A 14,835-nucleotide genomic window follows, 5' to 3' on the forward strand; every position below is an offset into this window, starting at 1 on the left:
CTGTGGGGATGGGAGGAGTGGTGAGAAGGTGTGAGTGGGCTTTGGGGAATGGAGACAGGACCGAGGCTAAGGCACTCATCGCGCATGCAGTCAGCCCTGGTTCAGTGCCCCTGCATCACTGAGAATGACCCCCAAGAACAGAGCCAGACGCTGCCGTCACTGTACTTGCCAACCCCCACTCCCCGCAAACATGGGTTGGGCTTTAAGAGACAATTCTGGAACTTTGTCTTGTTTGGGGGCCACATCTGGTGGCTCTGGGGTGACTCCTGGCTTGTCCTCGGGCACTGTGTGGTGCTGGGACGGAACCTGGGCTTCCCGTGCCTGACGGGATGCCCACACCTCTGCATGCCGATCTGTCTCTCCAGCCCTAATCCCGAAACCTTGAATCCCCCTTGATCACTTGTGCTCTCTGACTCAGTTTCCTCATGTGACCTACCTCTGAGGATTCAACAGGCTAATGCAAGGAATCAGAGTTTGCAGCACAAACTCTGGCCACGGTAAGAGGTCGGTAAGTATTGTTACGGATCATCATAATCTCAAGACCAAGACTCTCATCACCATTTGCATTGATGCTTCCAGAATTGGTTGCATTTACTTTCAGAATTGGTCAGGGTGAAGAAAAGAAAAAAAGGGAAAAGGAATGACCCCTCCCCACCACCCCAAACCCAACAACTTTAAACACGTTCACTCTGCAGGTGCATTATCAAGTATCTTGCTGCCAATTTTATTTATTTTTAAAAAAGAGTTGTCTCCCCTGCCTCTAATTCATTTACAAAATTAAAAAAAAATTCTCAAGTTGCTACTAAGTGTTGACTGACATCGTTTAAAGGGCTACATAATGCTCCTGTACTTTAATGGGTCTATTGTATTTGGCTGGATTCCCTCCCTTAATATTGTGTCCCAATCTTTTGGAAAAGCCGGGGCAGGTCCCCCAACATATTTCCAGCCCACGCCTGGCTGGCTAAGGGGGTCACTCAACAAGGATCTGCAGACCCTGCTACCTGGGCTTTGGGTGAACTGCACCCTCCCTGGGGTTCCTGGATCCCCTTTTACAAACTGTGACAGGCTCTGCTCCAGCCACGTCTTCCAAGCCCAGAAACACTAATCACAGACAGTCCCCCCAGCCCTGCCACTGGGGTCTAGAAACACACCCGGAGGTCTGCGGTCCTCTCCGGGGTGGGTCTTAAAGCTTCCTGGGAAATTCCCATGATAGTCCCGTTCTCTGCCAGCGCACAAAGAAGGCACTTAGGATTTCCAGCTTAGGAGCAAAGGTGGGGCCCATGGACCAAGTGGGAGGGCGGCTCAGGCCCCCTAACTTAACAGCATTTCTCTTGGACGTGTCAGTAGTTGCCTATTTTCATGGGCACCCAGTGGAAATCATTCATGGAGCCACTCTACAGCCGGGAAAGCTGAGCAGCCAGAGAGAGGGAGGGGCGCGCCCACCAGCACCATTCTGGATGGCCCTGGACTGTTTGTTTGGCGCATCCCTTCTGGGACGCCCTCGAGCTCGGAAATGAAAAAGCACACAGTTCCTCAAGGGACACCAGGCTTGACCTGGCGCTGCCGTCTGGAAAGTCTGAAAATTGTGTCTTCTCTCACATCCTGTAAACAAGGATGTTCCTCAGAGGCCTGAACACCATCCCAGGTGGTCCGGAGGTCCAGGTGACCAAGTGAAGGTGAGGGGGTTCGTACTAGGTAAGGCAGGTAACACCCAGGAGCACCCCCCACCTCCAAGCTTCCCCCACCCCTTTTGTACTCCAGGGCCAAGAACTGGGGTAGGGGCAGCCTCTAGTTGAGTCCCCGCTTCCCACCGCTGCTGCCTGTCCGGACAGCTCACCGGGGCTGCTCTGCATCTCAAAGGTACCAAAGAGAACTGGCAGGGCCCAGAGGAGCCGCTGTTGATTCCCGCTTGTGCCGGCTGACCTCACAGAGCTAATTCCTCAGGCGCCCGTCTGCCTCGCTGCTCCGGACACACACCCCAACCCCATGCAAACAGATGACAACAGTGTCTAGGAGACCTGTCACGGCCCAGCCGGCCAGGGGCTTTGGCTGCCCCAGATGAGCCCTGGGGTTGCTCATCCTTGATGGGTAATGTGCCAAGGCGGCTCAGGAACCGGTGGCCTGGCAGCAATGGCACCCAAAGTCAGCGGGCAGCGCCCAGGAGGGGAGCTGGGGGGACGAAGCCCTGGTCCCGCTGGCTTCACCACGGCTCGGCGCTGACAGACTCATCTGCTCTTTCTGGGCCCATGCCCGTGGCTTCACAGGATCTTCCAGAAGGCACTGAGCTCCGTTACGGTCTCTGCTCTGGCAAATGTTCTTGGGTCAAGATGACACGCCTGGGGGGCTGGGACCCCTCACGGTCCAGGGTCCTCCTGCACTGCCCATTCCTGCTCTGCTCCTTCCTCACTGGGGCCTGCTCGCCTTTCTTATCCATGCTATGGTGCTAACGGGTATGTGCCGCCCCACCCGCCCCCCCAAGGGTGCTGGTTGGAACTGAGCTATGGGGAAGGCGTGGAAGGTCTCAGCCTCACAACCAGACTCTCCAGAGGCGGAGACCGGAGTGGGGTGATCTGCTCAGAGACCCACAGCGAGGGGTTACCATGAGAGGCCAGCCTGCGGGGGTGGGGGAAGAGCCCAGTGATCACGTGGGCCTCTTCTGCTCCAGGAGGCAGCTGTCACTGCAGAGGGGGCAATGATCAGGGATCATTGCTCCAAAGGGTCAAACACTTTATTCGCAGGTCTGGTTGTTTTTGTTTGTGAGTTTACAGGTTTCCTGCCGTCCCGGGAAGGGCAAAGGGGAAGTGGTCTCGTGCTGCTCAAGGCCTGGGGGCCTGGGGCTCTGTCCCTGTCCTGCTGCCTGCTTGCCGGCCCCACTGGTCCCTCTGTTGTGGGATAAGGCACTGTGTGTTCTGCAAGAAGGCGCTCACGGCTGGCTGGTGGACGACGAGGCGGCCTTCTCAGGGACTGCAAAGCTGGGACTCTCGAGGGGCGGCGCTGACACGGAGCGGGTGTGGAGGGCCGCCCCTGGCTCTGGCCCAGCTGCCTCAGGAGGGGATCATGCCTTTGCTCCGTTTGCGGTCCGCCATGGTCCTCCGGTTGTGGTTGGCGCGTGTCGCCTTGCTGGCCTCCTTCTTCCTGCGCTCCTGGGTGGTCTCCCGGTTCTGCCCGTGGCCCCGGGGGTTGCCGGCCACCGCCGCAGAGTTGTCATGCCGGTGTCTGAAGAGGGGAACAGGTTCCCCCCAGGAGAAACCGCCCATTGGAAGAGGCCCTGAGCAGCAAAGGCCCCACCCTCCGCAGGGTCCCGGGGCCCGTGGTCTGTGCCCTGATGCCCAGGTCCCAACTCCGGGGCAAGAGGGCAGATATAGGTCGGGGTGGTTGGAGCTCAGGGGAACTGGCCAGGTCTGGGCTTGACCTTCTCTCTTCTCTATGCCTCCAGAGGCGCCGCTGGCTAAGCTGGGGGGAGGAACAGCCAGGAAGAGCCCAGGAGGGGGCCTGGGGACGGGATCCCAAGTCCTCTGGGTCACACGAGGATAATAAATGATAGTAGTGGCTAATCCGCAGGACTGGGTGGTGAGAGCTGGACTACTTCACATAAAGCCCTGAGGGTGCATGGCGTAGGGGCCCAGGTGAGCCCCCTCTCCCACTCCAGCCCCCAGAAAAACAACCACTTAAGGAGCTCACCCCTTCCTGGCCAGGAACGCCTGGCGCCGGGCTTCCGCCTTCTCTCGCAGCACTGCGGGGTCCTGGACGAAATGGTCAGGCTGTGCAGGGGAGGGAGGGAAAGCGTGTGTCCGTGAGCTGGGTGAGTCTGTGCTGGACTGAAGCTGGCGGAGGTCTCCATGTGGAGCTGGGGGGGAAGCCACGTGGGGCAGGGCAACACCCCCACCATGGAGCCAAGTTCCTGCTAAGTTTCAAGGGTCCCAGCCGCCCTGGAGGGGGGACTGTGAGGGGCCTGAGGCTTCTGAACAGGCATCCCACGAGGAAGGACAATAACACGGGGAGGTGGTGGGCAGCTGGTCAGAGAAAGGGCAGCGGTGGTGGCCCGGCCAGCAGGAGGGGCCACGTAGGGCTGAGAAAGCTGAGAGGGCAGCTTTGGCAGTGGACTCTCCCCCACTCTGTGCCACCCACACGTGGCAGGAAGCACTCCTCAGGACCCTTCCGTTTTGGGTCCCGGCTGTGCTCAGGGATGTCTTCCGGCGGTGCTGGGGATCAAGTCTGCGTGCCAGGCAAGCACCACAACCCCTGCGCTATCTCTCCTGGCCCTTAAGGGTCATTTTTATACCAAGAGCAGGAAGGAGTTGGCCCAGGAGGGCAACACTGGCTGGAGGAGCTCAGACAGGCTCTGGTAACCTGTGTTGTTTAAAGGCATAAGCAAAACAAGCAGAACCAGCAACATTTGAAAAACTGGAAAATTTGACAGCAGGGTTGAGTCCGGGCGAAGCCGGTGCAGAGCGGGGCCCCGTGGGTGCTGCCTGCCTGGTGCTCCATCTCCACCAGGTCCTGCTCCTCATCGGCTTTGGTGCCCTGGCCCGGGACCCAGGGGACATGAGGGGCTCTGGTGACTCCAGGCTGCCACCCCCATTCCATCAGGTTGCTCTGCTCTTGTCTGATTTATATGCGGAGGGTCTACTGAACCTCATTTGAAGACAAAGTGGAGCTGCTACAAAGGGATTTTCAAAGCCACAGCGTGGCTGACCCCAGGACCCCTGGGCGCTCCAGTCTCTCTCATTTGCGGACTTACCATCCCCAGCACGGCTGGGCTGCAGCCGCTCCTCTCGCAGCCCCAGGCACCTGGGCCTCTGATCTGTCCCCACAGCCCCACCGGGAGCACAGACTGGAGAGGTGTGAGCTCTGAGCTCTCCAAACAGGGACCCCTCTGCTTCAGGGGCAGTGATGTTGGGGCTACCTCGAGACTCATGGAAGGAAGGGCAGGGGTATGCGGTGCTCCCAGTCGCCCCTTCAGAACTGAATCCTCCCACTTCACTAACCCCCGCCTCCATCCCTGCCATGCGTCACAGAAGGTACCTTGGGGGCCTCGTCCTCCGCCTCCTCTTCTTCCTCCTCCTCTTCCTCCTGCCCTTCCCTGGGCACTTTGGTTCTCAGCACCTGTGGGGTGGTGAAGGGCCTGAGGGTTGAGAGAGAAAGTGACATCACAGATGAGAGCCGGCTCTGGAGGGGAGGTAACGGGGAGAACAAAGTGCTTCCCAAAAGCCAGCTCTGACGCCAGACCAGATGCTTGGAGGGTACCAGGTCTTATAGGGTTGGGGGGAAGCTGAGCTGGGGCTGTGTGTGTATGTGTGTGTGTGCGTGCGCGTGTGTGTGTGTGGGGGGGAGAGGGTGCATGTCTCCAGTCCTTCCCAGGACAGCTCTACTTTGATCTGTATCAGGGAATCTCCATAAGGTTCCATTGGGGATAGTTTTCTGCAATTAAGAGAAAAAAAGGCAAAACTACCACAGGATGGACTGGCGAGAGGGTTCAAAGGCACAAGCGGAAGCCCTGAGTTTGATTCCTGGTACTGCATGGTACCCCGAGCACTGCCGAGAACAACCCAGCACAGACCTCTCGGTGTAGCCCCAATCCAGAAACAACCCCCGACACTACTACATGAGACCAAGTGGCTGCGTTTAGGAGGGGCCTGGCCAACCAGCCAGGGGCATGAGAAGGTGTGGGGAGCGGGCTCTGGGCCCCCCATCCACCCTGCCCCCCGCCCTTGGTGTAAGCCTCACCTGCGGCTGATGAGCTCGTCGTCCGAGTCGGCATCGTTGGCGCCCACCTGGTTGCCATCGTACGTGTCGTCGTACTCGTCCTCGTAGCTGTCGCCTCGGTAGGACGGGGCCTCACCTGGCTGCAAGGGCACCTGCAGGGGCAACAAAAGCAGAGGCTGGACGGGTGCGGGGCCCAGGCGGTCTCCCAGGCCCGCAGCCGCCTACCTCCTCCACCACCACGCTGTACTGCTCGTAGCGCTGCCGCTGGGCGTCCACGTCCCGCTTGTCGTTGAGCAGGCTCCGCGCCGTCTCCGGCTTCCTGGTGACAGAAGGGAAACACACCATCAGGCCCCAAAGGCCAGGGGCCCCTCTGTCCCCCTTAGGCCAGCCACATCTGGCACTGGTGGGCATGTGGGAGGCCAGCACACTTGGTTCTGCTGGTGCCCGTGGACCCACAGAGGGCACCGGTCACTGCAGAGGGCATCCCAGGAGCAGTTAGACGAATGGAAAATGACGAGCTGGAGAGGTGGCACAGGGCTGGGGCACTTGTCTTACATGTGGACAACCCTGGTACGATCCCTGGCCCCCCAGCCCTGCCAGGGACGAGCCCTGAGCACCCCTGGCTGTGGACCAAACACTCCTCTCCAATAATAGCAACAAAAAAAAAAGAATGGAAACTAGGAGCCAGGGATATCACTCAGGTCAGAGGCATCAAGTTTGACCTCCATACAGCATTGTCCTTCCCTATCCTGCCCATGCCCAGTCATGCCAGGGTGGCCCCTGTTAGAGTACCAGTGGGGTGTCTAGCACCCCTCAGCACTGATTGGGAACCCCCCAACCCCAGGAAAAGTGGCAAAAGCAGGGATGTAGCTCAGTGGTAGAGAAGCTCCCTTGCACGTGTGAGACCCTAGACTCAAATCCTGCCCTCTGACCCCAAAAGTGTGTATATTTGAGCCAGGAAATTTTTGTTTTTATTTGGGGAGTCACACCAGGCAGCACTTGGGGGAGCTATTCCTGGTTCTGTACTTGGGGATCGCTCCCAGTACTGTTCAGGGTACGAGGACATGCCAGGGACTGAACCTTGGCTCAGCATCACTCCGCCTACTGAGCTCACTCTCTGCTCCAGAAAATTCCCTTTGAGGTGTCTGCCCAGCAGAAACTCTGGTTAAGGGCACAGGAGGTGCCCTCAAGGATTTTTTTTTTTGGAGGGGGGTGGGGCTTGGACTACACCTGAACGTTGTTCAGGGATCCATCCCAGGGGTGCTGGGGAGACCGAGTGGGGCTGGGGATCAAGCCCAGACCCCCCGCCTGCAAATCCTGTTTTTATTTGGCAGTGCTGTGTAGCGAGCCCAGGGCTGCACACAGACAAGGCTCGCTGCTGCCGAGCCCTGGGCCCCGGCAGGGGATTTCTTTTCTGCATTGCTTATCTCGGGGAGAAATGGGAAGCAATTTGTGATGTCAGGTTTCTTACAAATGAGACGGCCAAATGAGCCGTGCTACATCTGTATGACAGAACACGGTGGCAGTTCTCAAGAAAGACATTAATCTATTTGCGCTGACAGAGAAAGAAGTCTGAGACTTATTCCCAAGGGGAGGGGGAAAGCAAGCTACTGGGAAGGCGCGCGCGGCACGATCCCATCTGTGCAAAAAAGCAGAAAGCCAGCCAGACAGCCCTGCACGTGAATGCAGAGAGGAAGCTGGTCAGCCGAGTGAACACGGAGTGGTCAGAGGTTACTTAAATCTTTTTAAAACTAGCACCTAAGGGGCTGGAGTGATGGCACAGGGGTTAAGCACATGCTCTGCATGCGGCTGACCCAGCTGTGACCTCCAGCACCACTTGTCCCCCAAACACCAGTGGGAGCAAGACCTGAGCATGAAGCTGGAAGTAGCTCCTGAGCACTGCTAGGTATGGGCCCAAAACAACCTCCCTTTCCCTCCGCCCCCCCCCCCCAAAAAAGCTAAATAAACATTTAAGAAAGGGAACCAGAAAAGGAGAGAGAGAGAGTATGGGGAAAATTGTCTGCCATAGAGGCAGGGGGAGGGGTGAAAGGGGGGATACTGGGGACATTGGTGGTAGAAAATGTGCACTGGTGGAGGGATAGGTGTTCGATCATTGTAAGACTGGAACTCAAACATGAAAGCTTTGTAACTGTATCTCATGGTTCAATTAAAAAAAAAAAAAGAAAGAGAACCAGGACATCCCATAACCGCTGCCATGAAAGCTCATCTATCGGCGCGGCTTCACAGAACCATGATTGAATCTTGTAAGAGAACAGCTAGCAGCAGAAATTTCTTGAACACACCAGTCCCCAGCTGAGAACTCCGGGGTGGCCTTGGGAAGGGCATAAGCCAAGTCCATCCTGCTGAACCCTGGCAGCCGCAATTACACCCCAATAGTTGCTGCCACGTCTCTGGCTGGACTCAAATGTCCCCCTCTCCCACCCCATCTGAGCTCCACAGAGATGACAAACTGCCAAAAATTTCAGGTACACCATTTTTTTGGGGGAGGAGGGACTGAGAACTCTGGGCCTTCTCAGAGTTGGGATGGGTGACCTCCCCACAACCTCCCTACCCTGTACTTCCAGAAGCCCCCGTAGCCGTGCCACACCCATGTTCCACCACTGCCACCGTGTAAGCTCGCTGTTAAATACTCTGGATCATGTGGCCACATTTGCAGCTGTGCGACACCTCGGAACTCTACAATACTAACACCCCCCTTGGAGCACACCAGCTTGGATGGGAATGTGACGTGGAAGCTAAGTAAGCGCAACTGACAAAACACTAACACAGAAGGCTCCACTAGCAACAGCAGCTCAGTACACCCTCAGGCAAGGACTCAATGTCCCCAGGATGAAATAAGACAATTTTCACAAATTTTCTTTTGCTGAAGTATTTTTTGACATTCCATTAGCCATTTAGTTGTAACAAGCAATATAAGATAAATTATTGTGGGCCTACTATAGGGGCAGGCTTGCGGGGTGGCTGGGAGAATGGGGACAATGGTGGAAGGAAGGTGACAGTGGTGGTGGGATTGGTGTTGGAATATTAAATGCCTGTGACAAATCATTATGAACAACTTGGTAAACCACGGAGTGCAAGTAAAGTGGAAAAAAAAAAAAAAGAGGTCGTTCAAAGGGCCGGAACACATACTTCACACGGGGCGTCCCAGGATCAACCCCTCACCTGGCAGTGCGGGGGTGGCTCTGGGAAAGGCCCCTGAGCAGCACCGGGCTTGAGGGGCGAGGAGGGTCCTGGCCTCTCCTTTACTCCTGGTCTGCCACCTTGTAGGTCAGGCCTGCGAGTTCAAGTCCTGCCATGCTACAGGCAAGGAAACTGGGATGCTGTGGAGGCACGGGGGAGGTGGCCAGAGGACTCTGGTGAGGGCAGCACTGTGGCTGTGGGATCTCGGCCCGACTTGGGGCTTTGCAGACCCAAAGCAAAACCTGGCTTGTCAGGCACACAAACAGGCCCGAGGAACAGAGTTTTGAGTCCTGCAGGGAAAAATCAATAGGAGATGGTCAGGCAAAAAAAAAAAAAAAAAAAAAAATCCAGCCTAGCTGTGAAATTGAGTGTCTGGAATGTATCTACGGCAGGAGAGAAAAAGGAGAAAAACACAAAACAAACAAAAAAACCAAAAACAACAAAAACCCCAGCAAACAACCACAAAGCTCTGCACAGCTTTCACAAAACCTATCTACTGGTTTTTGGCACAGGGAGGGGCTGGCACTGTTTGTCGGGGTGTCTGCCTGGAGACGCCAGGGGGATGGGTTAGCTTTGGCTTCCTACCTTTTTTTTTTTTTTTCCTTTTTTGATCACACCAGTGATGCTTCGGGGTTACTCCTGACTCTGCACTCAGGAATTACTCCTGCAGTGCTCAGGGGACCATATGGGATGCCCAGGATTTTAAACCTGGGTTGACTGCATGTAAGGCAGACGCTCTACCCGCTGTGCTATCACTCTGGCCCCCTTCCTCCGGCGTTTCTATGAAGGGCTCACTATGTGCCAGCCAGGGAGCTTGGGCTGAGGTGGGGAAGACTCAGAAGGGCAAGATGTGGATGTCCCCTGGTGGAATTCCACCGTTCAGTGGGTGTGACAGCCAGGCCTCAGCAGCCCTCAGGAGAGCAGGCGAGCCTGGGAGCACAGGAGAAGCGATGCTGCTGGGGGACCACATGTGGTGCCAGGACTGCCAGGCAAGTGCCTTATCCGGGTTCTCTCTTTGGCCTCAAGGGGGCAGTTCTTTCAAGCGTGGCGGCTCCTGGTTCGTGGCTCACTGGCAGGGCCGGTCAGGAAAGCCTGGCAAGCTGCCTACCTGAGCTGGGGACACTGAGCTTGGAATGCCAGGCACCTGTTCAAGGAGAGGGAGTGGGTTCCCTGGTGCCGGTTAGAGTCAGGAAGGAAGAGAAAACTGGGGCGAAATGATGGGGAAACAGGTGCGCCCGAGAGCCCCGAGTTCAGTCAGGTCTGGGCAGGTCAGTGGGCTGTGGACAGGCAGTCCTCAGCCCCACAGAAGGGCAGCAAGCATGGGAACAGGAGGGCTCCCCTGCAGGCCAGTCCCCTTTCTCCTCCTCGTGTCCTCTGACCTGGCCTTCGAGCCTCTGAGCTTCCACGGGGCCTGCAGAAGCCACCGAAGTCTCCTTTCCCGGGTATGGAATGGGGGGATCCCGGCTGCCAGGCCCCTCCCAGCTGGGCAGGGCCAGCGCCAGAGCACAGGCCTCCCGACTCGAGGCTGTACAGCCACTTCCTGAGCATCAGGCCCTTGCAGTGTTCTGCCCTCCAGGATGGACGTGAGGGTGTCCTAAGCCGGGGCGGGGGAGGGCAGAAGCGGAGCTGGCCGGCTGGCTCAGCGGGGTGGATCCCTGTCCTTCCCCCATGGGTCTCAGCAGGCCCGTGCTCTGGGACTGCCTGGAGGTGCAGTGCCCGGGCGGTGTGTGCCACAGGACCTTTCAGGGGAAGGACACTCACTGTCTCTGCTCAGCCCAAGGCAGCTCTGGGACCCATCCTTGGACACATCGCCCCGTGCTGGGCTCTGGTGCCTCCAGCAGCACGCATGCCTGGGGTCTGCCACCCACGCCCTCACCTTACCCACTTCGCTAACAGACTCTCATTTTGCTCACATCCTCCCCTTGTTCCAGAGCCCTGGGTCTTAGCCCTGGGACCCTGTACCCCCACGACCTGTACGCGCAGTCTGGAGCCTTCTGGGAAGTCTCCTGGCCTCTCCCAGGAGAAGAGGAAAGGGCCAGTGGCCCTCTTAGCACTGCCATTTCTGGGGGTCACCAGTGACAGAGTGGCAGCCATCCAGCGGCCTTAAAGGAACCAGTGCTCGAAGACAGCCCATCTGCCTCCAGGATGGCATGGCCACAGGTCAACCCACACAGGTGGCCCTGGCGGCCCCCTCGCAGCACCTCGCCCCCTCTGTCACTGCTCTGTTAATGCTGTGAGTCTTTCCCACGGTCTCTGTCCCACTTGAAGGAGAGGCCCAGGTGCCCTGCTCATCTTGCCTCCCTGTGTCTCACGTAGGATCTGGCGGCGCTAGTAAATCGCTTAATAAATATTTGCTGGATGAATAAATAAATAATGAATGCATGAACAGAGGCTTTGCCTTTCTGCAGGCCCAGCCCCGCGGCTCCCCGGCGTAATGAGATCGTAAACAGCTGCCACCCAGGCTCTGCGGGCCCTATCATCAAGGACACAGTCCTCCTCGCCTGCCCGCTCCCTAGTCAGGGGGTAGGTACCAAGGGCCAGTCTGGCCTGGGAGCGCGGCCCGGGAAGCGGGGTAACGTCTCCAGCCTGACTGCGATCCGGGGATGTTGCAATGGGGGTGACTAAGCACTTTGCAATGGCTTCCTGTTCAGCCAGCCAGATGGCTTTGGGGCTGCCCTGGGCCTGCACCCCAAGCCCTGGGCCAGCCAGGTGCCCAGCCTGGGGTGCACCCTGGGGGAGGGGAAGCTGCAGGGGTGCCTTGGCCCTCGGGGGCTCCTCTCAGCGCTGGGCAGTGGCCGTCCCCTGTGTGAACCTCACCTCGCTAGCAGTTCCCACATTTCTGGATGCCATGCACCAGCCAAGGGCACTAAGGGAGGCTTCGGGCGACTGGCACAGTGTGGGAGGTGGAGAGTTTTGTCATTCTCTCCCCTGCCACTCATCACACCACGGTGGCTGGCTCTGGGTGCCTCCCGGAGGAAGCCAAAGGGATCTTCCAGAGCCAAGAGCTCCTTACAGAATGGAAAAGGGTCGTCCGCTCCAGGTCGCCCATCGTGCTGCCCATGTTCTCGGGGCCCCTGCTCCAGTCGCTCACTTGGCTGGGAAGGCCTCCCCCCGCACTCCCTCGCCAAATGGACTTCTCCCCAACTTTCCATACTTGTGTAGGGCTCCTGCACTGGAGGCTCAGCCGCAGGTGTGGAAGCCGGCACGCTGCCTCCTTCGAGGCGCCTGTTAGATTCGTAATTTCACACCTCCAAGTCCTCCAGAAATCGCTCGGTGCAGACTCCGCACAGGGAGGGCGAGTGAGTCCCCACGAATATCCCGGCATTGGAAGAATAATGTGCTTATACTGCACTCAGCACCCAGCAAAGACTGGTTGAGTGAATGCATAAATTAGGAAGGAATTCTTTTTTTCAATGATATTAAAAAAAAAAAAGTTGAGAAGGGCAGAAACTAAAAAAATGCTTTTCACCCTTTGAAAAGCTCACTCAATACCAGTCGCTCACAGGCTCACTCTGTTGATTTTTAGGCTATACCCGGCAGTGCTCAGGGCTCACTCCTGGCTCTGTGCAGAGATCACTCCTGGGGAGCCTGGGGGACCTTATGGGAAGCCGGGGATTGAACCCAGGTCCACTGTGTGCAAGGCAAGTGCCCGAGCTGCTGTACTAGGGCTCTGGCTCTTGCTGGCTCATTCTGGGAAAGCTCTGGGAAGTACCACCGGGCTTCACCATCCAGAGATTCAAGGGCCAACCCATCAAAAGACAGAAGAGAAAAGGGGGTGGTCTTGGTCCTGCTGGCCTGCGGGGTGCCAGGAGCATCCTGAACTGAAACTCATGCCAGTCCTGCAAAGATGGGGGTCCTGAGCTTCCTTGGCTTCCACACCACACTGGCTGGGGCCCCACGGCCACTGACTCACCTCCTGCCCTTGTGCACACGGCTCAGGTCCACCGAGTCCCGGCTGAACACGTCAAACTCATCGTTCTGGAAGACGTTGTGGCGGGATGTCAGCAGGGGCGTGGGGTCCGGCGTCACCTGTCTGGAAGATGGCAGGGCAGTCAGGAGGCGGGGGTCACGGCAGCGGACACCCACCCGTGTCCTAGTCCCCCATCAGAGAGTCTCCACTCCCAGGTGGGCGGCAGCTACACCTGGGTCACAATCTACAGCACAGTGTTCGCTGGCCTCTGTCTGGGCATGCAGTCACACCTGCAAGTGCCCCAGGCACATGTGTCAGGCTCAAGGGTTCTCTCTGCTTCTTCAGGGCTCCTGCATTTGCTTTTTTTTTTTTTCTTTTTGGGTCATACCCAGCGATGCTCAGGGGTTACTCCTGGCTTTGCACTCAGGAATTACTCCTGGCGGTGCTTGGGGGACCATATGGGATGCCGGGGATCGAACCCGGGTCGGCCGCATGCAAGGCAAACGCCCTACCCACTGTGCTATCGCTCTGGCCCCTGCATTTGCTTTTTTGGGCGACATCTGGCTGTGGGACGGTGTCTGGCAGGTTCAGAAGACCATAAGGGGTGCTGGGGATCAAACCTGGGTCACCCGTGTGCCAGGCAAGCAGCATATCTGCTATACTATGGTTCTACTTTCCCCCCAAACTTCTCCCCCCGCCCCACCCTCAACTCTTACTTAAGGCTCACAAGAGCACTGCGGGCTGGGCAGGCCTAGCTCACTCAACCTTCTTGGTGCCTCAGTAGTCTCACCTGAAAACTGGGCACCAAGGAACCAAGGCCCTTGTCCAAAAGCACAGAGCAAACTGTTCAGTTTTCAATAAATTGCATCTGTTCCTGGGAGGACGCCCCCCCCTTCCCGCAGCCATGTCTGAGGGCAGCCCACTCGGGAAGGTGGGAGGCAGGGAGAAGCTCTGGCGTGTGCCCTTGGGGCTGTCCAGGGAGGGTGGCAATGACTCTGCAGCACTGTGCGGCTCGGAAAGCCCTTTGTCATCTCCCCTTGTGTCTCTGAGTGACCTTTCCTGGGAGCTGCCGCAGCATGTCCAGCGGGGCCCCTCACTGCCCTGCAGGGGGCAGGCGAGAACGCGGTGATGCGCCTCTGTCAAGGGCCGGGAAGCTCGGTGTGGGAGGAGGGCCAGCGAGCCGAGTCGTGGGGCACCCAGAGGGAGAGTGGGAAGCGGGGGCCCGCGGCAGGCTGGTGCCGTCCGCCTCCTCCCACCTGTCCTGGCTGCGGTCCAGCTGGCTGAGGACGGGGGCCAGCCGCTCCTCCAGGATGTTGTTGATCACCTGCTCCGGGTCGTAGCTGTAGTGCTCCAGGCAGGCCAGGATGAAGCCCTCGCCCAGGTCCGGCAGCAGGTCCTTCACTTGGGAGATGAGTGAGTCCAGCTCCACCCCGCTCACGGAGGGGACGGGGGCTGCCGCAGCCCCCAGGCACTGTGGGAGAACCAGAGTGAGGCAGGGCAGGCAGGGTCCCAGCCAGAGCACTGGAAACAGAGTCCAGGACCTGGTTTGGGTCTCGGCCCCGCCCTGACTTGGGACCTTGGCCCAAGTCCTTACATGGGACCTTGACAGAATGACTCAAGTTTGTCCGCGCCTCCTTTTCCTCCCCTGTAAAAAATATCGGGAGGGCCCTCGATGACTAACCGGCGGAGCTCCACCTGGCTGTGTGCCTTTGGGCAGGGCACTTCCCCTCTCTGAACCTCAGTTTCCTCTGTAATAAAAAGGGCCCACTACACCCATCTCGTGGGGACTGTTTCCAGTGGCTCAAAGTGATAACACACAAGTGCTGGCGCCGGGCACTGCCCAGTCACCCCATAAACCAGTGCCTCGGGCCCTTGTCCAGTTCTAACTGGTTGGAGGAGGGAGACAGCACCCAGCAGATCCAGACGGAGTGGGAATGCTCCCCTTGAGCTTTATATAATCTTTTTTTTTTTTTCCTCAAGACATGCGCTCCACTGCCGGGCCATCTCCCTGGGCACCT

At 57.9% G+C, this 14,835-nt stretch overlaps 1 protein-coding gene across 3 annotated transcripts in view; it reads right to left on the bottom strand.

Annotated features, from left to right (window-relative positions):
- Positions 1–696: 696 nt before the first annotated feature.
- The window catches only part of ASCC2 (activating signal cointegrator 1 complex subunit 2), a 47,490-nt gene continuing 33,351 nt past the window's right edge, over positions 697–14,835 (bottom strand). For all 3 annotated transcript variants that reach the window (XM_055146907.1, XM_055146905.1, XM_055146906.1), the window contains 7 exons: positions 14,074–14,288; positions 12,821–12,940; positions 5,932–6,025; positions 5,728–5,858; positions 5,026–5,125; positions 3,682–3,761; positions 697–3,216 (listed from right to left, as the gene is read on the bottom strand). In XM_055146907.1, the coding sequence (XP_055002882.1) occupies positions 3,045–3,216; positions 3,682–3,761; positions 5,026–5,125; positions 5,728–5,858; positions 5,932–6,025; positions 12,821–12,940; positions 14,074–14,288 (912 nt within the window). In that variant the 3' untranslated portion in view covers positions 697–3,044. The remainder of the gene's footprint in view (positions 3,217–3,681; positions 3,762–5,025; positions 5,126–5,727; positions 5,859–5,931; positions 6,026–12,820; positions 12,941–14,073; positions 14,289–14,835) is intronic.

Source organism: Sorex araneus, chromosome 9, assembly GCF_027595985.1.
Source record: "Sorex araneus isolate mSorAra2 chromosome 9, mSorAra2.pri, whole genome shotgun sequence".
Classification (NCBI taxonomy): Eukaryota; Metazoa; Chordata; class Mammalia; order Eulipotyphla; family Soricidae; genus Sorex; species Sorex araneus.